The sequence below is a fragment of the Balearica regulorum genome, chromosome 1, assembly GCF_011004875.1.
Source record: "Balearica regulorum gibbericeps isolate bBalReg1 chromosome 1, bBalReg1.pri, whole genome shotgun sequence".
NCBI classification, from domain to species: domain Eukaryota; kingdom Metazoa; phylum Chordata; class Aves; order Gruiformes; family Gruidae; genus Balearica; species Balearica regulorum.
In genome coordinates, this window is record NC_046184.1 from 130,789,380 (window position 1) to 130,814,921 (window position 25,542).

The following is a 25,542-nucleotide window of genomic DNA, read 5'->3' on the forward strand; positions in this document are numbered from 1 at the left end:
TACCTGTCCTTCTTATATATCCTTTTCATAAAGGAAAGTGTTACTGTGGTTCTCCTCAAATTCATCTCTGCTAGGCTAAGCAGGCTTTCCTGCGGAAGGTATATTTTCCTGACTCCTCGCTGTCATTCAGTTCTGTACTCTTTCCAAGTGTCATGCCCACAGTGTTCAGCTGAAGACTCATCAGCTCCAAGGAGAACAGAAAAAAAAAAAAAAAAAAAAGATGGCTTCCATGTCTTCTGCATGTTATTCTTTTAATAAATTGGCTAAGGATTAGACATGGTGGCTTTGTAGCATTGTCGTAGTTTTTACTCGTGGTGAAACTGTGACCAAGTGCACCCTCAGATGCTCTTCTGCAGAACTGCTGTTTATCCAGTTTTTCCACATCTTGTGTTTGCACCACTGATTTCTCTTTCCCCTGTGGATTTTCCTTTTCTGAATTTCTTATTTGTTCATTTCACATCATTCTTCAGTGGGTTGAGTGCATTTTGACTTCTGTTCTCAACCTTTGAAATTCTGCAGTCCTTCCTGACTTAGACAGGCTCTATTTTATTAATATACTCTCCCTTCCACTATCCCCGCTGGGAGTAGTGAAAACATTGAATAGAGCTGGCCCTGGACAGCCCATGTAAGATCTCCCTTTCACGTGTCTGCTAAGGGTAACATTGAATGCGCAAAATATATGCATACACACCCATACAGTGCAAATGTGTAGCGATAGAGTACAAAGATGGTGTTGAAATTTGATGTGATAATTCCCAGTGTGCCACAACAGCTCTGGGATTTGAATACAATTAAATTTCATAGTCTTTTTTTTTTTTCCAAATAATGCCATTTGACGCTGTAATTGCTTTGTATTGAAAGCACAGATCAAAACTGCTATCACAAAAAATGCTATGATTCCGTAACTAGTGAAAAACCCAATGATATGGCCTCTCCACATATGATTTATTTCTAGCACTCATTGTACTTACACTAGACTCACAGTACATTGTTCGTAAAAATTAGTTGCATGTTTGCCCCTCACTCCCTCAGCAGTATTTTGGATATCAGTCGTTAGATCACCTTTCTCTGTTTCTGTGGTTTGGTGAGAAAAGCAGAAAGTTGCTCATTTTGCCAGAATCACAGATTGCTTTCCTTTGCCAATGGAAGTTTTGTTGGCTTATGCTGGAGGAGAATGGGCTGAGATCACCCTTTTGCATTGTAATATCTTATGTGCGTGCGTGTGAGATAAATGAGGATGAGAATAAATGAGAACAGGAGAGAGAAGGAGGATGGCAGTGCAGGAGGGCAAGGTGCCAGGAAAATCTTTCTCTAGAGAAAGACAGAGCTGTCTGGAAATGTGCGTTGTCACTCCCGGGGAGAGTCCTGCTAGAGGTCTGCAAAGCAATGCCTTCGCGTGCCATGGAGACTTGGTGGGACAACCTGTGGATCCTTGGGCAAACTGGCGGCAGCCTGGCTTTCTGCAGAGATGTGCATCACCTCGCTGGTTTTAGGGCATGCCAGAGATTTACCTGTTCTCCAACCACACATGGAAGGCTTTTTTCCCCTTTCCTTTTCCCACGGGCTTTGTGGCCAAGGAGGGAGCTCAGGCATTAGAAACCCTTCGGTGTTTCATTACTGGCACAATGGGCTGTAAACAAATTGCTGGAAAAATGCAGTCCTTTAAGCGGTGACCTAGTTAAGGCTCCTACGTCTGCAGAAGTTTGGTTTTCCCACCTAGGCAGCTCCATATTCCTCGCTAGTCATCGCCTAGTCCCTCAGGCACTGACCGAGTCATTGCCTGCCCATCATCCTCACCGGGAAGTTGCATAATGCTGCAGAGACACAATGGAGAAAGGGATATTTTTAAATGTGTGCTTTATTTTTTTTTTAAACCTGTAGAAATAAATACAAAATGACAAAGAGGTTCATGTTTACTAAACATTGCATTTGATTGTATGACATTACACAGTGTGTGTCACAATAGTTCACCTTGTAATTGTGTCCTTTTAGCTGTTGGTGCATAATTCTATAACTCATAGGATACAATTAGTCCTGAAGCTGCATCCAGCCACCCTTTTAGTGGAACCCCTGAGTGCTTACAATTGCAAGAGTGTATTAGGGGAGCGCTTGAGCCAATTGGCCAAAATTGGGGAATTTTGTAAGAGAGGTCTGGCATAGCAAAAGAAGAAGCTAATGGGAGGGGTGGGATAGATTCTTGAGAAAAGAAAAAATATTAAAGCTTTGGAGCATTTTTATTTCTGATTTTCTTCCCCTTAGCAGTTAACAGAAATAAATATATCTGAAGTAATCAAAGTCAGCAGAGATCACCGGTTCATTTTGGAATATGATTTTTTTTCATGCTCACTGAGAGCAGGCAAATGGACAAACCTCGCATGATCAGTTTTTACCTGAATAGCTGGTTCATATTTTGATAAGGGTAAAAAAATACTCAACCACTTGATTAAATGTTGATTCTCCAAACCACTTACTATCCTCACCCAGTGAAGGTCAACTGCCAAGGTTTTATAGACATACTCTGGTCATGGTTTGCTTGCTTGCTTCTTTAAATTGCACTCCATGTGCTTTTTCACATTCATTCTCTCTAATTTTCTTCAGAAGACTTGAACAGAGATACTTTACCTTCACATTTAGAGCTTATGAAAGTATTTGCTGGAAACAGTTTTTGCATTCTGCTTGGCCTATTTAAAGCAAATTTTTGTTTTCAGGTAGATTTGAATTTCATACAGATTTTTCCCCACTATTCTGTGAAATACATAAATTTCATATGTATTTTAGGAATGGTGGTAGCTGTAAAGGATGACCCTTGATTACTTGAGATCTATGATTGGTGACCTAAGCATGGCTTATATTTGCTTTATGGCTGACAATGTATATTATTAGGAACTGTGTCTAAAGAAACAATTATGGATTTGAACGGTGTGTGCGCACCAGGGAACTGGTAACACTACACATAAGACCTAACAAGAAGTTAAGAACTGTAAAGACATTTTGGGCTTTGACGATCTTTTCCCCGACTTTATTTTTCCTGGATGAGGGAATTTTTGGGTAATATTGAGCAGATTCTGCATTCAAATCTGTGTTTCTACATGCATACTGGGTTTGCTCTTGTTTGCATTTGCTATTGCCTTCCTGATAAGTGCTGCTCACTTGCGGCCCCATCTTCCCTGGACGGTAGAGTTAGAGCTCAATACCTTCCTTCCCTTTGGCAGCATTTTGAAATAAGCTCGATGGGTGTCCACCTTACTGGGGAACTATTTACCACTTTATTGTTCCATGAAATGATTGTATCCAAACACAGGTACCCCACTGCTTTGACAGTGGACATACTGCTGTTTCCTGGGTCCCTGACAAGGCTGAGACATTATAGAAGTAAGTCAGAAAAGGTACATCTTTTCTCAGCTCGCCTTCTGCCTCTCCCCTCCTGCACAGAAGTTTTTGTAAATGACTCTATAAGCTTCGAATTTATCAGAGTCAGTAAGACACTCCTATCAGAACAAAGGCAAAAATGTGAACTTTTTTTAAAAAAAAGAAAAAACAATATTTTCTGCTGAAAATCTCAAATCTAGCATCTCTATCCTCCTCTCCTCCCCTTTCCAATGTTTTATTTCCACTGGGCAACATGTTTTGAAGCCAGCTGTTATACTCTGCTTGGAGTATACTGAAACCCCATAGTTCTTCCTGGCTTAGGAGTGGAATATTAAGCACCTTTTGAAAATTTGAAATTGAGCCTCACAAAATCACTGGTAATTGAGCCTCATAAAATCAGCTGCCACTTAGCAAAAACAATGGGACTTTTACTTGCTTTCCAATTCTCTTCTTCCCACTGTGGCCACCTTCGTTTCCAAATGCACTAACAGAAGATAGAGATGGCAGGTGCGGAAAACCTTCTGGGGTGAATAAAACAGTTCATATTTAAAAAGATTTGTTTGATCTAAACAAAGTCTCTTTCACCAAACAGTTATCTCAATAAAACCTGCAGTATGAACCTCAGATGGGCTGTGTGGCATGAAGCCAAAGGCTGAGGGCTACCAAGCACTGGAAAAGCGCAAGCATAAGTATGTCTGGATGGCATCCATAGCACATCTACATCTTAGTGCATCCGCAGAGGCCAATTTTTCTTATAGGCTTTTAAAGAACATACAAAATGTGAATGTCCTCTTTTGCACGGCTCTCTGATGAAGGATTAATAAAGCTTTGCCCTGCGGTGGCTCGGGTATGGGTTGTTTCCCATTACACCCATGCAGGTCTGCGTTCGCCTCTGTCTCGGGTCTTTGGTCACTCGGGCAGTGTCGGAGCGACCATCTGCCTTAGAAAGCAGACTGAACAAATGAAACTCAGCCTTTGGCTTCAGGGGGAAGAGGAAAACAGTCATCTGGAAAATGATGGGCCACAATTTGAACAATTGTTATTAGCTATCACTCCTGTGAAGTCTGTGGAGAGATGCTGATGTACACAAAGGGTACATCATTAAAGTATTTTTCCCATCATTTTTTCCATTTCTCCCTTACCCAAGCTCTATGGTTTAAAGCTCTGGTGGTTGCAGTTGTCAATAATTTAAAACTCTTACCTTATTTTCAGTCTGGTGCTGGAACAGACCACCTGAAGAGCTCTCCAGGGCTGTGAGTACATTTGGGAGTTTTTCTGTGCAGGTCTTTATGGAGTTCTCTACAATAAATTTAGGCATTTCTCAGATGAGTCGACTTTTTGTCTCCCTTGACTTCCCTGTCTCTAATATGTATTTGTCACTTCTACCTGTGAAACATTCTCCATAAATTTATTATTTGCTTCTCACTTCAAACATTTTGTATTCTGAAATCTTGGCTTTTGAAGCGCTCGCTGGGCAAAAAAGGGAAGTCACTGCTGTTAGCAGTCCTTTCCATAATTCTGAAGTCACATAGCTCAGGACTAGATTTCCCCTTTCTAAGCCCAATTCTTTAACCTTTTCCTGTAAATTAGATTCTTCAGGGTTGGTGTCACCACTGATTGCAAGGCAATAACTCTTCCTTTGATGGAGAGGTACAGAGAGTGCCAGATGAGGAGTTTAAATGATATTTTTTATCTCTCTCTCTCTTTACTCTCCCATTTCTGCAACTTCCATATTATAAATCTGCTGTATAACATCCACACAGATGGTGATATTAAATATGATGTTCTGACACTGAGCTTTGAATGTTTCTTTCTATATCTAATAATATATGTCATGTCACTCGTATATATCAGAGGTATGTCAGAGCAGCAAAATGTTGCTGGCTTTCGTGTCATAGCTGCTGTAGCCACCCTTCCAGTAAGATCCAAGCTATTGTCAGAAATGGCTCCCATCAGAAGGACTAATGAGCAGGAATAATTGTGAAATTATAATGTGGCCACTGCCTCTGGAGCCAACACGAGCAGAAGCTCAGCAGAATCCCACCTCTCTTGCAGCTGGTATACTGGTTGGTAAAACTGTCAATAGGCAAGTCTGGAACAGTTGCAATAGCATGCTGAGAGGGAAGAAAAGAGAGAAATTCAATTGCAGGTGTTCTTGACTCAGGAATCACCTTAAGAGAGACGGCATTTCCCTCTTCTCACTGTAGGTAATGCGCCTGAGGGCTCACTTTGTCCAGAAAGAAAATCGATCACATCTTCAAAAGAAAAGGAAAAAAATAATCCCTCCAACATGAGTATTTTTTCAGGAAGGTATGACTATTTCGTAAACATTAAAAGTCAGCTGCTCTTCTCTAAGTAAAAGTTGTTGTAAAAAGAGCGAGCGTCCATTTGTTATTTTTCAGTAAGTTATGAGCCAGAATCCATCTTACTGATCTCTTTTTCTGTATATTATATATGTGTGTGTGTGTGTGTATATATATATTTATAATGCTAAAGTCTCCAGCTCTGGGCTCCAGATTAGATTATGAATGATTTTTGACATGGTCCCGCACGACATCCTTGTCTCTAAATTGGAGATATATGGATCTGATGGAGGGACCACTTGGTGGATAAGGAATTGGCTGGATGGTTGCACTCAAAGAGTTGTGGTCAATGGCTCAATGTCCAAGTGGAGAACAATGATGAGTGGTGTTCCTCAGGGGTCGGTACTGGGACCGGCACTGATAACATTTTTGTTGGTGACATGGACAGTGGGATTGAGTGCACCCTCGGCAAGTTTGCTGACACCACCAAGCTGTGTGGTGTGGCCAACACGCTGGAGGGAAGGGATGCCATCCAGAGGGACCTTGACAGGCTTGAAAGGTGGGCCTATGAGAACATCATGAAGGTCAACAAGGCCAAGTGCAAGGTCCTGCACATGGGTCGGGGCAATCCCAAGCACAAATATAGGCTGGGTGGATAATGGATTGAAAGCAGCCCTGAGGAGAAGGACTTGGGGGTGTTGGTTGATGAAGAGCTCAACATGAGCCAGCAATTCACGCTTGCAGCCCAGAAAGCCAACCGTGTCCTGGGCTGCATCAAAAGCAGCATGACCAGCAGGTCAAGGGAGGTGATTCTGCCCCCCTATTCTGCTCTTGTGAGACCCCACCTGGAGTACTGCATCCAGCTCTGGGGCCCCCAACATAAGAAGGACATGGAGCTGTTGGAGTGAGTCCAGAGGAGGGTCACGAAGATGACCAGAGGGCTAGAGCAGCTCTCCTATGAGGACAGGCTGAGAGGGTTGGGGTTGTTCACCCTGGAGAAGAGAAGGCTCTGGAGATACTTTATAGCAGCCTTCCAGTACCTGAAGGGGCCTACAGGAAAGCTGGAGAGGGACTGTTTACAAGGGCATGGAGTGACAGGACGAGGGGTATGGCCTTAAGCTGAAGGACGGGAGATTTTAATTAGATATCAGGAAGAAATTGTTTCTTGTGAGGGTGGTGAGGCACTGGAACAGGTTGCCCAGAGAGGTTGTGGATGCCCCCTCCCTGGAAGTGTTCAAGGCCAGGCTGGATGGGGCTTTGGGCAACCTGGTCTAGTGGAGGGTGTCCCTGCTCATGGGGTGATCTTTAAGGTCCCTTCCAACCCAAGCCATTCTGTGATTCTATCATTCTGTCTTCTATTCCAAAGCAATGAGATACTGAATCTATATTTAAATTGATATAATAAAGCAGCTGTGAATTATTATTATTATTTTTTCCATACATGAACAGACCCTGTCTTTTATTAGACATCCTTAATATATATCTGCAAGTCTTGCATACGCTTATATAATTTTGCTCACTGCTCATTCTACCTTAGACCTTCCTTCCCTTTGCAACTCAGTAGTTTTTATATCAATTCTCTCCCATCCGCCTGACACAATAAAACCTGAGTATTTTCCTTTCTCAACAGCTCTGCATTTCTGCAGCTAGCTTCTTTGTTCCTAAACTCCTTACCAACTTCTCTGTTGCTCCCCGCTCTGCTGATTCATTACAATTTCAGGACAGCTAAACCATTCTTCCTACCAGCTTTCAACTACGTTTCTGGATTGGCTTTTTCTCCTCTTTATATGAAGCCAGCTTGAGTTGGGTGTATAAAAAATAATACATAATTGTTATGGGGGTGTATGCACTATAATGGGGCATCTCATTTTTCTGAATATAGCTAACAAATATAAAATCATTTTTACTTGTAGCATCAGTGAACAGATTGCTTATTATTAAATATAATCAGAATGTGAAGGCATATTTTTTTGCAAATTGTATTTTCTGGCATCAATTTGTTTGCATACATTTAAAATTTTGTTTCCAGCAAACTTCACCTGTGCAACTCAGTAATTTCTCAGAAGTGTCAGTCTTGCTCAAAATTATGTCTGTTCACAGAATAGATCATATTTAAGGGGATTGAATGTGGCCAAAGAAAATCAGAACAGAATATTCTGCACTCATTTATAACATATTCTATTGTATATAGCCTGGATACCCAGCTACTAGGGTCTTTAACATGATTCTTACATTTCCCATATCTATAAATTTTCAAGTGGACTTTCATTTCTGCTGATGGACTGTTAGATGTCTTATTCCCTGCTTCTTTCCAGCTAGGTGCTTGGCATATATTTCAGTTATTCTCTGACAGTAAACTGAAATCAGCAAAACAAATCCAGTTCTCTCAACAAGTTCTATATTGCCATTAACCTTTACATGTTTAAGTGATGTTTACAGGTTGAATGTAAATGTGAGCACACTTCACTGTTTTCAGGCCATAATCCTGCCTAGTTCTGTGTGCAAATTAGTTGTACAAATAAGGAAATGTGGCATTTTGGAATGACAATATTCTGATTTGTATGCAGCAGTGTGAGAATTGCACGTGGAATTGATGTGCTGTTCGTGAACATTTGTTGGGCTCAACTGTATTCCTTGATAACCGAAAAATCAGACCTAACATGTCTCTATTCTGAAGGTATACATACAGATGAATTTTCAGAATAAAACGTACTGATTACACATTTGTAAAGCCTGATTTTTGTAAATTAGGTCTAGGGAGAATTGAATGAACAGCTCTTGCTAACGTAGACAAATGAGGCACACCAGCCTCGTATGGGAGTTTTGCTCTTTGAGTTCCTGTGCAATGCTAAGATGTAGCCTCTCTTACATTAGATTAGCAATTAGAAAATGGATATAATTTGATTTTCTGTTTCAGCCAGAATTTCTCCCAACAATGCTTGTGGATACTGAATTTAAGACAATGCAAGAAAGAACAACTGGAAGGGACAAGGCCAGGAGCTGTACAGGTGACAGAAGTCACCTTTGAATTGCAGACCCAAACTTCCCATTAAACTAAAGTGGCCAAAAGCCCTCGGCAGCCAAAAGCCCACCAGCTCTCAGGCCTACTTCTGTTTGCAGTGACTCAGGCTTGGGTCTGGTTCACCTGCTTTTTTACAGTAAATTGATTTTTTTATCTCATTGCTGCAGGTGTGACAGAGCAGCCATAACCATCACCCTTGTCACTCGGTGAGGTGGTTGGCTTCTCCATTGAAGCGGATGGTCCAGGTGGGCCTATAGGGGTGCTGCTCCCTTTGCTCAAAACATTGGGAAAAGGTGTAAATGGGTGATCTAGCTGGGTGTGGAAAGAGGATGATGGACCACAGTCATCGGAAGATCCTGGGACAGCAGCTGTGGTTCTGCTGGGGAGCAGGAGAGGTGGGTCTCTCGGTGATGATGGGGCTTCCTAACTTTGTGGATGCTAAGGTGTTGGTAATAAATTTTTTAGTAGTAATAGTTCTGCTCAATAGCACTACTTCAGCTCTACCTACCAGATCTCCATAGATCTAGTTCTTGTCTGAGCAGGTAACACTAGCTTTTGGTCAAATCAATTTGAGATTTTTACCTCAGCTGTTGCTTTGCCTGCTCAAGGTGGGGTTCTGCTGCTGGATTAGCTAAGAATCCCCCCAAAAAAGGACTTGGATGTCAACAACATGGAAATGAATAGACGTGAAGTGAATGTATTTTCCCTGTGCTTGCTGCAGAGCAGTGTGCAGCCCAGGACAAGAAAGGCTACTGGGGAAGCGGAGCGCCCTTCGTCTTTGGATGTTACCAGCTCTGTGCTGCAGCAGGTGCCCCTGAACTGTTCCACCACTCCTCTCTGATGGGAGTCGGACAGGACGCACAGCCTGATTATTTGGGTTAGGCCAGGTAAAAACTGGTTTGTTAGGCTGGTGATGGCATGGGATTTCTGTAGCAGTTTGGGAGCACAGGAAGCAAAGAGAGAGACAGCCATTTTATTTTAGGCTTATGCTGTACATTGAGATTCATTATACAATTTTTTTTCCCTAAATTAATACAAAAATAGTAAAAATAGGTTAAAAAAAGCCCAAACGAAAACCCCTGACATCTTGCAAGCCATTTGTTTGACGCACAGATTAAGATTTCTTGGAGCTTAAATAACCTAGAATTATTTATGCTGAATTTTTCTTTTTTCCTTTTCCCAAATTAAAAAAAGGTGATGACTTGCAGAACGCCAATGCCACCAGACCAATTCACGCCTGAGAAGCAGCTGCCCCAGGCAGCCGCAGGTGATGCTGAGGTGCCCTCTCTCCAGGCAGGAAGCTGTGCCAGGACCACAACGGGGCGAGCGGTGGCATGCTGGGGCACATCGCTCTGCCCCAACCTGTGCATCACGGGCAGGAATATGTCTCTGAACCCCCCCCCCAGGGCCCATGCCTTTGACATGTCTTTCTCAAAAAAAAAACACCCCAGAAAGTTTTCCCTTGCACTTTCCTGGCAGCAGATGGATTTCACAAAGGCTCCCTGGGGGCCTACCCTGCCACAATTTGGAGCTCAAGCTTCCCTCTGTCCTCTAACGAGATTGGGGAGGGGGTGAGGGGGGGGATAAGGTTTTCCCTGTCCCTGCCCAGGGCTGGGGTCCCTGGGGTGCCCTGTGGTGACGGTGTGGTGCCCGGCTGTGGATGGGGGACCCACTGCCCACCTTTTCGGGAGGGGAAGGTGCTCTCTCCCCTCCACGCCTGCTTCTCATCAGAGCTGTTTGTACCCCAGGAAGGCTTACTTATTTCAAAATATTTATAAGAAAATAAATGACAAGTAGCTTTAGTGATAAAGGTAGGGATAAAGACATGGAAGAAATACTTAGTCCCTACGCAGCTAATTGTACAATTTGATTTGCATGGACTGGGGTTTTAACACCTGTGAAGGCAGGGGAGGAAAAGGCTCTGGGTAATTCTTTCTGACCCGGGCCTTCCAAAAAGCGGCTTCTCCGGGCCTCCTGCCTCATGACGTGAGCTCTGGCCCAGCGCACCACTGCAGCACCGCCGTAATGTGGGACATGCACAGAGCTGGCTGTGCAGGCTGCGGGCTGCGCATGGCCCCGGCAGCTGCCAGGCCAGGCTGTGGGATGGGACCATGGGCAACAACCCCTCTGCAGGGCCTGGTCAGGCCCCCCCAACGCCCATGCAGCAGAGCTGCCCCTGCCTCCCCCAACCCCCCGCCCTGTGCTTCCGTCCGGCCACGCCACAGTAGCTACAGTAATTGGGGGTCCACAGCGAACCCAAGGCTGACTCCTGTTCACTCTGCTTCCCCTCCCCACATCTCCTTGAACACGCCATCTGCTCCCAAAGTTACCAAACAGGAGAAACACCAGTTCGCTAAGTTTTGAAATGACCAGGTCTTCTCCCCCAAAAAACCCCCACTTGCTAGAGTTGTTTCTGGCTTTCTGACTGTTTTTAAGAGAAGTCACGGTCTTCACTCTCTCCTGAACTCTGCCCAGCCATGCCACCACTCTGTTTTCTCTTTGAATACAAATAAACAAGGTGTTGGTTGAGGTGGGATTTGGTGGCTCACAGGAGGACAGTCAGCCTAGAGAAAAGCATTTAAAAGTACACCTTTCAATTTACAGTATGCATTTTACCTGAATTCAGTGCTGGCTCAGAAAGCTTCTAGAGCAGATGTGAATCCTCATGTAGCACAACATAACCTCAGGCCACTTTGGTACTGTTTTCCCTCCAGGTTCATGCAGTTGACCATGATAAAGTGTGTTTGTCTTTGGAAAAGAAGCTCTTTCTCTCTGCCAGGCCAGACCTGCCTTTCACAGGTCTAATTTTAATCTAACTAGAACATTTTCACTTAAAGCTTTGGGCAGAAAATTCTGGCTTTGTCAATTAATTTGTAAAAATTAAGTTATTCCAGCTATACCAAATTTTATCTCTTTTTCTTCCAATTAGAGTATTTGCAAATTGAAAATGAACTTGTGCTAAGCCAACATTAGGAATTATGTTACAAGAAAACTGGACTGTTCCTGATGGGCATACGCGCTTACGTTGGTTCTTTTTCCCCATGCTTTACCTCATAGTAAAAATATACTGTACACCATCCCTTACTGTATGGAAATTTTAATGTTTGTAGAAGATGTGCTCAGTGAGCCACAGTCCTATATATTCTCGTTGGCCTTAGTTAAAATTTTTGCTGTTAAATTTTAGTCAGTGCCTGACAGCGTATAATATTCTGTTACTCACTGAATTTATACAAAAAATTGGGTCATCTATATTGCAAACAAAACCACAGTGATACCTGGGCTAAAAAGCCACTTAAGAGTATGACAAAAAACTGCTTAAGCCTAGGTAGTCATCCAAAATGGAGGTTCACCAGTAAGGGTAAAATCTTACACACAGTTAGCTGCTGGGAGAGCTTTGGACTGAGAACAGAGCACAGCATCCACACCCATTAATCAATTGGCACAGTGAGGACCAATTGACTTCGGTGAAGATAATTGCTCCAGAGGAGAAAGTCAAAGGGGAGGAAGGCCAAAGTGGGTTAGCATAGTCTGAGACCTTGAGAACATGCTGCTTCTGGTTCATGTTGAGGTATTCAAGCTACCTGTAGAGAAGGAGTATTTGGTGCATCTCTTGGACACATCAGGATTCAGGCAGAAATCGCACAGACCTGGGCTGAGTACACCTCGGACATTTTCATGGCTTTAACTCGTCAAGCCTGGAAGTGGGGAGAGCAGCAGCGCCTTGAGGTGAAACACTGTGAGAAACGCATGTAAGTTATTTTTGGCTTTGTTTCGGATTTCTGAGGGGACAGGAAGGCTTTGGAGACTGCCTCCTGCCTGTGCTGTCCTTCCCTGCGCAGAGAGGAACACGGCTCCTCTTCCCCCTCCCAGTCCCAGGCAGCCACCAGGAGGTACTGGTAGGGTAACATGGCACTGGGGGGAACTGCTAGGGAAGGAATCTGCCCTTAAAAAGATTTTTAAGAATGGGCTGGACAAACATCCTTCAGAAACGATTTAAATGTTGTTGGCTCTGCCTTGGGGCAAGGGGGTGGGCTGCAGGACTTCTCACCCTGTCTTGTGTGGACACCCAAGCACATCCTGTGGCACTTTGCCATAGGAGTGCCTCCACATCCTTTTTCTGACAGGTTTGGAGATAGAGGAGCAATTTTGTCACTGGTTTTATCACCTTCCTTGAAGATCTCTGAAGGCCACGCATGCTGAGATTTAATGAGAGATCTGTGAAACTACAAGCTTGCCTTTGGACATCTCTTTAAAGATGCTCCTATCTATGCATTTCAATTAGATGTGAAGATGTTTATGGTAGCCAATCCTGTGGCTGGTGTTTGCAAGTGATAGCATCAGGGATAGCAGAGGTGTAAAATCGGTATTCCTCTCCACAGTGTACAAACAACCTCTTTCACACATCTCTCATTTCCAGGTGTCCCACAAGCCAGTAGACTGCTGCTGCCAAAAGTGGTTTGCAATTCCTCTGCAACTCTCAACTGATTTGCTAATGTCCTCAGAAGTTTAAAAGCCACTGCAGCTGCCTGTTGAATGGCCAGGAGATAGGGCGATTGTTACTTAAATGATGTAATGACCATCACAGAAAAGCTACAGTGAAGGTATACATAAGGAACAAATTTTGGCTGGAAAACCCCAAGTCTGAGTCTAAAGAAAACAGGGGAAACAGATCTTTCCCCTCACCTCACATTCATCTGGCTGTCTTCAAGGTGTCCGCCTGATCTCTGCCAGGCTGAAGTTGTTGTTACAGCTTCCCAGCTGCTCCTGCAGCAAATGTTGTTTGTTCAAGCAAAGAGCCTGTGCATTCCTGGACACAGCTTCCTTTCCTTCTGGTCAGAGAAGGGACTTATCCAGGGGAAAGTAAATGTTGCCAGCTGCACTGCTGGCTTTTTTTGCTAGTCAGTACGTAACATTTTCCTTTGGGGCAAAATATCTGGTTATCTTATTTTCCACTAGGGAGGAAGCTTCAGAAGTATTTCTTTGCTTGAAAATCAATACTCACTAAGCGGCATTTGCGGGTTTCGCACAGGCCGTTTGGAGGGGGCACTGGGACTGGATGCTGAAGAGAAGGTTCATGCAGTGAAGCATACCCTGGGCTTGTGACCACGGATGTGCTATCACCCGCCGTATGGGTAACACAGGAAGCCTCCCCAGCCACAGCCCTCCCAGTGGCCCAAGCCCCACGGCTCCTGCAATCTCTCTTTGCCCTCCAGATGCAGTCATTGAAGCAAACACTGTGCCAAAACTTTTCAAGTACTCTTACTTTCTGGACGAGCTGTAGAAAGGAGTCCGGTTGCAATACATTCATCTTGCACCACAAAGCAATGGTCCATATATTCATTAGACCACCTGACACACCAGCCAGCATCCTGCACCTTGGTTTTTGCAGGCAATGTACAGTTGGAACACGCTCAGGAAAACCTACAGAATTGGCTTACGTATCCCCACTGGGGTTCAACAGCATGATAAAACCTTACAGTAATGAGCCTGTTGCTCTTAAGGGTGGAGGGGGTGGAGGAGGAAAAGAGATGCTGCTTTATCTGTATTTCTCCACATCACAGATGCTGACAGAATTATTGATTTAGAACTCTCAGCTCCAAAAAGACTCAGTAATGTAATCTTTTTAAGGTTTTTTTTTTTCCCTTCCCTCAGATGTGATGTTTTCAATAGGCCCCTTAGACATGGGCTCTTTGGGGACGTTGTTAAACTTGCTACTGCTAAACTGCAGTCCCAACCTTCCGTTTGTTCCGTTCAACTCTCATGGTCTGCTGTCTCTTGGAAGAGCCCATAGCTGCAAGGTCTATTGCTTTACAGGTACTCTAGGAAGATTGAGGGATTAAGTTACACATTACGTAAAACTACCCACTAATCCTCTTAGTGTGCATTACCAGTGAATGGCCTGAAATAGGCTCTCAGTAAAAGAGCCCTAACATTCACTTTCTTGATGACAGTTTAGTATTTGAGGTTTGTGTCATGGATTTTGGTGCTGAAATATTCAGTACACCATCTTCTGTCTGCTGCTAGATCCACTTGCACGTGTTAGTAGAATGCTAACAAATTTACAGTTGGTAAAGCAGATTACGTGTTTAACTAGTAGCGAGACATGTAGAAAATAGAATTATATATTTTCTAGAGTGACAGAGTCACTGGGATTTTTTTTTCTTTTTTTTTTTGTTTTTATAAGAAAAAGAAACAGCTATAAAACCATGATTAAAAATGTAACAAGGGATGATTTACATTTTAAAATAATGATATTTTTAGAAAAAAAAGAAGTGATTTATAACATAAAAGTGTTTGGAAAGCGTTTGGTTGCTGTGTACTGCCTTCTTTCCCAGTACAGTTTGCTATCTGTTATACAGTCTTGCATAAATGTTTAGATTAGGGGAGAAAAGAAAAATTAAATGTGATGGCTAAGACCTGTAAGAGCTGACTCACTGACTTGAGTTATTGCTGTGCAGAAAGTTTGTAAAGCCTTTACATCCAGCGAACATTTAGTGCTACTTCAGCCTTGACAGTTGACCTTTCAATGTGATTGGGTTTAGCCACAATAATTGCAGCATCTGCAGTACAGGGGAAGCAGACGGCTGCTTAGGAACCCAACTTCTCTCATTAGATCTTACTTCATGCGCCTAAAATTCAACCCCTCTCTGCATGTGTGTGCAAATTCTCTCATAATAGCTGTTATAGGAGCTGAGCAAGGTACAATCACCCAGCTCTTTTTTAAAATTTATTTTTAATTTCTCCCACCATTTTGAATATTCCTGGATTTAGATTAGAGGGGGGAGGGGAAACCTCCAAACCCCTTCCTTTTCCCAGATATTTAGTCAGTACTGGGTTGTTTTTTTTTTTCTCAGTAAGACCTAGTGTAAAAAAGCAACAAACAAACAAGTTAGACTGTTGTAATTTGGTCAACCACTCGGGTGCTATCCATATCCACCATTTCAACACACTCTATTTCCTCACGGTTTTCAGGATTCTTCTTCTCTTTCCTCTTCTTCTTGGACGGTGGCAGGAAAGTCAGTATCACAGGTAAAATGGCAAAGCAGTGAAAGAAGGTGACTAATGCTATTAAAAACAAGCACCTGAACAGTGTACGGGTCAGATTTGAAGGCACAGCTGCAAGAGGAATCAGACCAACAATATAGCAGAGGTAGCTCTGCAAAATAGCTACCCCATGCACTTCCAGGGCATTTTTCACCCATTTAGTTCTTGTGAACTCTTTGCCCAGGACAAAGGTTGATAACAGTGGAGCACAGTTGTCAATTGTATAATTAATTCCGTAAATTAAGCACAACACAGAAATACAATCTAGTTCCACTTTCCACAAGGTCATAAAACCTATTACTCCAAACTCAACTGAGGCAACAGTTAGAGTGAGCCAGACATTGATCAGAGAGTCTGCCACCAGGAATGCAGAGAAGAAGAGCAGAAATAAAGCACTAATGCAGGAGTTTTGTAAGGGGGCTCCCACCGAAGAGGCATAACGATCCATGTACACAAACGATGGATTGAAAACGATGAATTTCACCTTAGAGGTGAGAGAGAGCTTCCTCAGCGTCTCCAGGAGGTCATAAAGTTCTTCCCTCTTGGTTTCCATTGTCTTGGCCACCAAGAACATCCTGGAGGCCACGACATCGACTTCGTTGTTGTATTTCTTGGAAAAGATGATATCCTCTGAAAAATGGGCAAACTGAGGGGCCTTCAGGAAGGAGTTCCTCAACATATCGGTGAAGTTCTTCTTGGGCAATCCGGTAGATATGTTGAGTTTCCTAAGGTAATTTAAGTAGCTTTCAAACCAAGATATTCTCACAAAGCCCTTGGTATACTCCAGCACATCCTCCTGGACACTGGTGTTCCAGTACTCAATCGACTCGTAGATGTAGAACCCAATCACTGGGCTGTAGTTACTGAAATACTTCTGCTGGGCAGTTGTATACTCAATGGTCCGTGTTGCGGTCGCTACGATGTTGCTCAGGTCTGACCCTTCACTGACCTGCAGGTAGCCCATTAAGGCAAAGGAAATATAAACAAGGTAAAAGAGAACTACAAAAGGCTTGACGTAAGTGTTTGTTATCCAGTCACAATAATAGCGTTTCAGGAACCACACCAAAAGATGACTCTCGTAAGTGTTCGTTTCCTCTGAATCCGCTGTGTCCTCGCTGAATTTGGCTGTCAGAAGAAACCTATACCATGCAGGCTTCTCTTGCAATACCTCTGGCTTTGGTACCTTTCTGCAGAAGATACTATGCTGGTAGTTGTTTTCTATGTAGCCAGTAAACACCAGGCTGGAACCATAAAAGGAGAGTACATAGAGGTAGTTGAAGAAAATTGCAATACAGGAATTGCAGCAGAAAATCCTGGCTGCTTCAATGTTAGTGAAGGGACTGGCACCTATTCCGAAAGTGACCAAGTACATGGCAGTGGTGAGAGAAAACGAGAGCATGGAGTCTGCAAATACAGCTGCAGTCCTCTCCTTAACGTGTTGGTCTTCTCTAGTTTTCCTCCAGGAGGATAACATTTCAAAAGTCCCATACAACCCATGACCTACAATAGAGAACAAAGCGAGTGTTTAAAGTACTCGAATCAACATGCGGAAAAACGTAATGTGGACATGCTAAAAGACTCAAAGGAGACGCAGCTGGCCGTTGCCAATGCTTGAAGTAAACGTCCTGCAGAAGAGAGAAATTATTATGGTGGTCTAAGCCACGGGAGCACATTTGCTACCTGACTAGCAAACCTTATTGCCAGAGCTTGAGGAGAGTTCTGCATCGCTGGCGCAGGCTTGATGGGTTAAAGAAAAAGGATTTTTTTTCTGGTTGGTTGTTTCATTTCATTATTTCGGAATGCCTGTGATGGAAGATGCTTTGAAATTAGTTTTTCCTGGTGATGGGATCTGACCTGTGGTGAAAAAAAAGAAATATGACCTTGAAGTGCCTATGCTGGAAGCAGAGCATTAGTTGGCTGCTTTGTAGAAAATCTGTAAAAAATGAAACTTTCATATAAGCTGAAAATTGTCAGTTAAATCAGTCACTGATTTCTCCACTTCCTATACAAATTTTCTGTCAGGAAAGAGAAATCCTAGAAAGGGAACAAACAAAAAAAGGACAAATAAATTTTAGAGATGCAGAACGGCAGAACTGATAGGGAACTGCTTAAGGTATCGGTCCTCTTTAATATATCTAAGGGCTTGTAAAACCAAATTCAGCTCTATTTTTGTTGGCAGTTCCTACATTTTGTAATGTATTTAATTAACTCTTAAAATGGATATAGCATTCATGAAAAGAGATGAAGACCTGCAGACCTAAAATCCTGTGTTTAACCCCCAAGTGCAGGTAAATCAGGAAAAGTACATGGTTTTATCTTAATCCCTGGTTGGTCATCTTCCTCTTACAATTTCTATTTTGTGATTGATAAGCAAGGTGCATTTGAAGAACACAGACCTCTGCTCTCTCACAGTGGACCTGAACTGGGAACGCAGCCATCAACCAGCTATCAGGTGAGAGTGGCTGAGATAAAAGTAGGTTGATGTTTTACACAGAGATGAATGGAAAAATATAGTCTTTGTATCACACCTAAAATGTAAGACTGTAATATTTTCTCATAATTCACATCATGTTCATCTTTACTTAATAGATCCTTTCCATCTAATCGCACCCTCTTTGCTGCCTTTTAATTACTCCTTCTCCTTATTCTTTTCTGTTTTTTGCTGTCCCCTGTCTACCTCGCTGGTCTGCTCTTGCATTATCTCCAGAAATTCCCAGAAGCCAGACCACGGTGCTCTTACCTACTCCCTGATAACATTAGATAAAAAGATCAGTGCTGAATTAGCTGCTGATGACACTGAAGTGCAATCACTGGACTTTTCAAGCTGACGCTCCAGTCAGGCAGGTCAAGGTAATTCACAGATCTCTGTTAGAATTTCAGGCTGTCTGCAGAGTATCAAAATTGCTGTATTGGCTCTGCTCTCTCCACCTGTAGATGATTATCACTTTTGCCACAAGGGCTATGAATATCGGTCAAGAAACCCCCAAACAAATGAGGTATTCTGAAGAACCAGAAAACCAGAAAATATGTTAGGGAGGTTGGAATGAGATGATCTTTAAGGTCCCATCCAACCCAAAACATTCTATGATTTTATGACAATGTTTATTCTTAAACGCCTCATGTAGGCTAAATGCTTCATTAACTTGACAAAATAACCCTTTTGCAGTCAGTACCTTTTACTGTAGGGGCAGCTGTAGTTGATTCACTCCACGGTTCCTGCAAGGAATAGCCTACCTACATTTTAACAGATGGCAGAGCTGATCACTCTGTTAATGCTGGAAAGAATAGGTATGGGGTATTTTATGAAGAATTCAAAATACAGAGCTCATAAGATAATAGGACAGCTGGTGTATCTCCTTATCACGGCCACCTGGTATTTAGAGTAACAAAGTCTGTATATCAGGTATCTTACCTACATTGTTATTTGGAGTCATGGCATGGACCGCGACTGTCCAATTTGTAGCAATATCACACTCCTGGTTTTGGTATGGCATTTGGCATTCATCTTAATTTTCCCAAACAATGTTTTACAGCTGCTTTCAGAGGCCAGGTCAAGACTGTCAATTTGATAACTAGCACCGTGCCCCCTCTTAAAGCTAATGGGGAATACTGGAACTCCCCAGACATAAAAAGAAGCAAAAAGCACAATCAGTGACTGGCACCCCGTTGCTAATTATGTTTCAAATAGTTATGTTCTAGGCTCAGTAGGGAAAGCTATCAAGCTTGCTTTCAGTGTGCTCTTTGTAAAGACAGACTGACCTTTATTTAAATGTAACTGATCACTTGCCAAAGCAGGGAGTGAGAGGTTTAATCCATTTATGGCTCCCATAAGTCCTGCAGACAGGCTCATGTGAGAATTTCACATGGCATCATATGCATTAGCTTCGAGTGAGCAAAACAGTATAAAATGAGGTCATTGAATATTACAAATTACTTCCATCGTGAGCTTTAGCTATAGCATGTTTTTGTAAAAAAACATTTCAGCGTTAATAGGCTCTTGCCTGAAACTACTCAAATAGCTGCATTAATTTGGAAAGCCTTTGACTTTGCAATGAATACAAGAATTTAGAGCTAATTAAATATGATGCCGAGCATGACTTTTTAACAGGTATAAGATTTTGGATAATGTCTGATAACATGACTCCTGATACCACATATTTTCTTTAAGTAGGAAACATAAAAGCACAATTTGCTCTTACATAATCTTTGTGACTACCCTGAAATGGAATCTGATTTAGAGAACTGCTCAAGTAAACTCATGAAGAGGCGTCACCGCATGTGGTCCACAAAGGCAATAAAAAAACCATTTAGATAGATACTCTTCTATTTTAGGATAGGTTCCTTTTGTTGTTTGCTAAACAATCTGCATGCTAAGAATTGGTATTTTCCTTCAATTGCGCAATTTGTGATTCCTCTGTCCATCTGTATAACAGCTACAAGCCTAAATGACAAACTTGCACACTTTTTGCATCAGTGGCACTACTGACCTGATCCAGCACCTCTGAGAAGAAGATTAAGCCCAAACTCGTGCACAAATTAGGCATGGCGGTCCCAAGATTTGCCTTATTTAGCTAGAATGGGATGTACCTAACATAATTTACTCCTCTAAATCCTGACTGCAACTTGGGGTGACAATCTCCAACGTTGCCTAACTTGCTGATGCTTGTGTAAGTCTAACCAACAGAAAAAAGGGCAGAGAGCTCCACAGAAGCATTTTGTGAGAATTTCTTTCACTATTCTGTCACGTCAGAATTTCCATTTTTTGCATCTCTAACTGATTTGCACCGATTACCTCTATTTCTCTTGCTGGTGCTATGTCTTCCCCACATAATATTAATGAGAAGGTGGCAAATTTTTCCTTGCAAATAAATTCTGTAATTGCTTTAACTGATTTTCCCTTTTTACTAGAGATTTAGCCATAAATCTGTCATGATTTAGAGCAATTTGTTCATTATTCACAGTCATTCAGCAAATAATAAATATGAACTTAAACAGCTAATGGGCTACTGGAGATCTTTTCCTGTTGACATTTGCTGTTATGATTCACTGGTTGTGCCCTGCAGTCAGGCTGTATAACCATGAACTAAGAAGGAGTACGCAGAACAACGGGATTTTTTTAAGGAAAAGAGGTTCTGAATGGGCAAAGAAAATCTTAGGGGAATAGCAGAAAGGTATTGGAGAAAACAGGGACCAAAATATTTTTTTCCTTATTCTCTTTTTCTACTACTTTGCATTATAGGAGATACTCCTACCACATGTCTTGGATGACTAAGGACAGAAATTCTGGCTTTTGTAGCCAAAGCAAATGAAGAAGATAGTCACTGCTATTTCTGAGGAGCTTAAATTTTTTATGGGCTGAGGTGGGCTATCTTTAATTTTAGAAGTTAATAACAATACCAGCAATAAAAACAATAAATTATACCTAGCTTAAATACAGTACTTTTATGACTAGCCTGAAAATGCTATAAAAAGTTTCATTTGCCTCTTTCAGGATCAAGTCTTGCACTTACACACGCTCTGCAAAATCAATGCAGAGCATGCATGAGAGAAAAAAAGCACTCGTAGGATGTTGTGAGAACTAATGCAAAATTTTCTGCTGCTTAAAATTATCGAATTATTTACCTCATTTTAAACACTACTTATATTCAGGCACTCAGGTTGTTCATTTTAGTACCATTTTAAAATCTCAAAAAAGAGTTTTCTCCTGCTAAGTGGCTGTTCAAGTAAGAGGCCTTTACAAACAGGCATCAGCAGCCTGGGCTTAAAGTTGGCTCCGCTCCCGCATGGCAAATGGCAGGACTGAAGCAGAGAGGGGTGAAGGGATTTAATACAGCCCCAGAGCCTGTGGGAGGGCAGTGAAGTGACCTCCCGGTCACCGAAGTCACAGACCAGCTCTCTATTCATTTGGCTTAATTGCTTCCCTATGACAAAGGCTGCTGCCTGCTTTTATTGTTTAAAGATTAAGGGAGATGTTCAATTTTGCGCTAAAATCATGTGAGGTTTCGATCTTATCGTGATAAGATGAGGTTTGGGTATTCAAATAGATGACTTCTGTAAGAGAAAGCAAGGGGAATGACTGAGAACAAGGGTTTGCTTCCTCTTGCAGTTTTACTCATCTATGAAAGAAGAGAATTAGCAGTGCATGTGGTTCTCGGTTTTTTGTTCTTATTGTTTTGAAGGTTGCGTGTGTGCATGTGAGTTTGATACTTGAGTACAATCCCTCTGAATTAAGTCTCACTTACAGGTTGTGAAGTTCCAGCCTTCTGTGTGGAAGGTCGCGTTTCAGGAGAAATTAATTTTATTCATCCCATTTTAATGCAGTGGCACAGAAAGCACTAAGAATGATTGATCTCCACATCGGTGAGGCTGAATGATGCACCAGTACGTATGTTGCCCATTAACTGCCAGAATTAGGACTAACAAAGCACCAAACTGTCTTCCTAAGGGGGCAGACACCTCTAGCAGCAAAGCTGAGTTAAGAGGTGTTTCCCCCTTCTCAGGCACTGCTTCTCTTTCCCTACCAAAGTTTGCTGCTCCCTCATTGCTACTAATTCACCTGTTTCCAGTCTAAATTGGACTAAAGGAACGGTTGGGATTAGAAACATCAGCAAGCTATCTTTTTGAGGGTTACTTTTTAATCTGAAATCTTTTCCTGACACTGATGGCACAGAAGACTGGCTGAAATTGGGAATGAGTCACGGCAGGAGGAATGGGAGCCTTGTGAACTGGGTAGTGGAAGCATGCTCCGACGGAGTTACTGAGGTTAAGTCGGGATTTTGATTTAAGGTTTTTGCTTGTATTGTAATGGCTGCATCCTTGTAACACTATCCGTTCAGCTGGACAAATGCTGTCTCACTTAGGTTGATTTAAGCCTGAAATCACCCCACTGCATAGGAGCACTTGTCTGCAAGAGGAATTTAGTGTGCTGTGAAAAAAGTGTGTGAATTTACAGAGGACTAGCTATGTTGCACCAGCTTTCTTTGTGGAAGTCTGTGAAGGACACTTTGATTCACATTCAAAGTGGAGTGAAATATCATCTGCAGAGACAAACACCGGATGAACTAACATGAAATAGCTAGGATGCTATAAATTCATATCCCAGCTTGCTGCCAATGCAGGCAAGGTCTCAAGAACTGCACTTGTGCAAAATTAGTATATGGGAGATAGGAATCATACCGCAGGAATTGCCCTTTCCAAAATGATACCTGTAATAACATATGATATAATGAAGGTGCAATGAATTTTCCTAGCTGACAGTATTAAAAATAACAATGTACACTGCTCAACTCTGGGATTGCTTTCCACAGTAATGTCAACAAAGAGGCTGAGATAATTTCCCCCTGCTGACTTATTTTTTCCAGCTAGATCAGTGAGCTCATCGGCTCCCATCTTCTGAAAAGCCAAGTGAAACTGCTAATCCAGACTCCCTTTGTCACAGGAGTTGCAATCAACCAGTTGTTGACTAAATACACGACCTGCCTCATGCGGCCTCTCCCAGCAGGCACAATTTTAACTCGGAACATATAGCAGGTTCAAAGTGCTGCTGAATATGCAGGCAGAGCATGAGAATTTGCATCCAGCTGAAGTAAACATCTGGCTTCATACTCTGTTCTCACTAAAATAATAAAATACTGCAGCTAACTGAGATCCTTCAGTATGCAGACAAAATTAGCACTCAAGCCTAACTTATACGACAGTTTTCACTGAGTTTATCACAATTTATGGATTGAGCCAAACAGTTGAATCATCGTTAGCATGCTGTTAGCTGTTAGCTTGTTAGCTAACAAACTGTGGGTTACTCTAACCGATGTCTACCTTTGTGGTCTATAAATGGCGCTGCAATGCTACAGTTCCGGGATGTGAATGTCAGACCTCAAAGAGGGCGTGTATCGTCCGACACCCCTCCGTGTGCAGACTTGTCCATCCCAGACATTTCTGCTGAGCGAGGAAAATGCACTGCAAATCCTACTCGCTTTTCCTATGCTTGCTTGAGTATTTTCGGGGGCCCAGTTCACAGTGTAGAGTAAAATCCTATAGGATACTAACATCCTATAAGGTAATCATCTGATCAAGCAGCGTTCATCTCAGGACAACTGTGGCAAGGGCACTGAGGGCTGCAGACAGTTGAGTAGTCTTAAATGGGTCCTCATTTGCAACGTGAGTGAAGCTCCAGGCACCCGAGCACAGCCTGGCTTCATTTCATACCTCCAAGCACAGGCTCAAAAGGCAACTAAGCATGAAGGCTATGCACAGGCACGGTAGCTCGATTAAGGAGAACACACGAAGAGCGATACAGGATGGGATGCACTGGTATAAGCGTAGGTTGCACATACTGCAACACCTTCTGTCACACAGACCCTACACGTCTATATTGTAATTGCATTACAGGTATGAAAACATACCTCAAAAATATGATGACAATGCTGTTGGGTTCAGTATATGCAATTACAACTTTAAGGACTACTAAGTTTTACATGCATATCAGTAAGGTGTACTATGCCTTGCAGATGTTAACATCTGACTTGGGATCTTCCCAAAAGAGAAACATACTGAAATTAGATATGTCAGTCTATTAGGCATCTAGGCATGATACCAGCAGACCAATCTGTACATTCGCATATTAGACATTTGCCCTCAATTGTCAGGCTGATCTCTCCAGCTGTGCTTACAACAGCCCCGGCCATCCCAGTCGGAAAGCCCCAGGCATGCCCAGGTATTCCTCAACTTACTACTGGGATCAAAAACATGAGCATCTTGGTGCATTCACACCAGATAAAAATCCACCTCGGTCTCTGGAGAGAGAGTTGTGTTTTGTGCTGTATCTACTTGGCAACAAAATAAAGAGAAGACCAAAATGTTTAATAATATGCTCCAAGTATCTGCTGCGTTTCACAGCTGAGGGGTGGTTGTGCCCACAGAAGCGCACCGCTGAAGAGAAAGTGTCCCCATACAACACACCGTATCGGCTGGAGCACGCAGAGAAGAAACCTTCAACTGGTGCTGGGCGCTTCACGCTATCAGACCACGACGTTATTTTTAGTCGTAGATCCCACAGAAAAGGCTCTCTGGGCCGTTAAGCCTGTGCTCAAATTGCTCCGTCAATGCACAGGCAGGAAAACAGGGTGCATCTGGAAATCCAGTACAAGGCTTGTGCCTCATTTGGGTCTGGTGTAGCACCGGCAAGCACAGGTTCAAAGGGGGCTGGGTTCCTCGGCAGACCCACACGAATCTGCTGCACCGGAGGCATTCTGATGCCACTCCGCTGGCAATGAACGTCTGCCATAATATCCTACCTTTTCTACATTTCTAAACTCAACTTTTGGAAATGCAGCATAGGATTAGCTCTCTGTTCTTCTATGAAACAGTCTGCTTTGGTTAGGTGTAGCCCTTTCTGAGTTACACTAAAAAGTACACATTTGCACAAAGAATGCATTGACAAAAACACCCTCACGCTCTTGGTCTAACTCTAAATGGTGGGGACGCAGTCAGTGATACTTCGGGTACACGATGCATCCCAATGATATACTCCCCAGCACTATCTTTTTTTGTGGCAAACAAGCAACAACGAGCCAATGTTTTAGAAAACGGTACAAATCACAAGCTCATTTTAAGAGCATGATCTACGTATTACTATTGAAACGAAAATCATTCTACATATAAATCTCTAGCTCTGAAGAAATACATACACAAGACACGTGTAGATATTCCTGTCATTTTTCTACCTATATAAGGGGAAAATAAACAAAAAGTAGTAGTATTTTAAATAAGTAGAATTAAACAATGCCTCAGTATTCACAGTCCTAG

At 42.5% G+C, this 25,542-nt stretch overlaps 1 protein-coding gene across 1 annotated transcript in view; it reads right to left on the reverse strand.

Moving 5' to 3' along the window:
* Positions 1-1,871: 1,871 nt before the first annotated feature.
* PTCHD1 (patched domain containing 1) overlaps positions 1,872-25,542 on the reverse strand; it is a 47,773-nt gene continuing 24,102 nt past the window's right edge. The window contains exon 3 of the mRNA XM_075775047.1: positions 1,872-17,238. Coding sequence (XP_075631162.1) covers positions 15,584-17,238 — 1,655 coding nt within the window. The 3' untranslated portion in view covers positions 1,872-15,583. The remainder of the gene's footprint in view (positions 17,239-25,542) is intronic.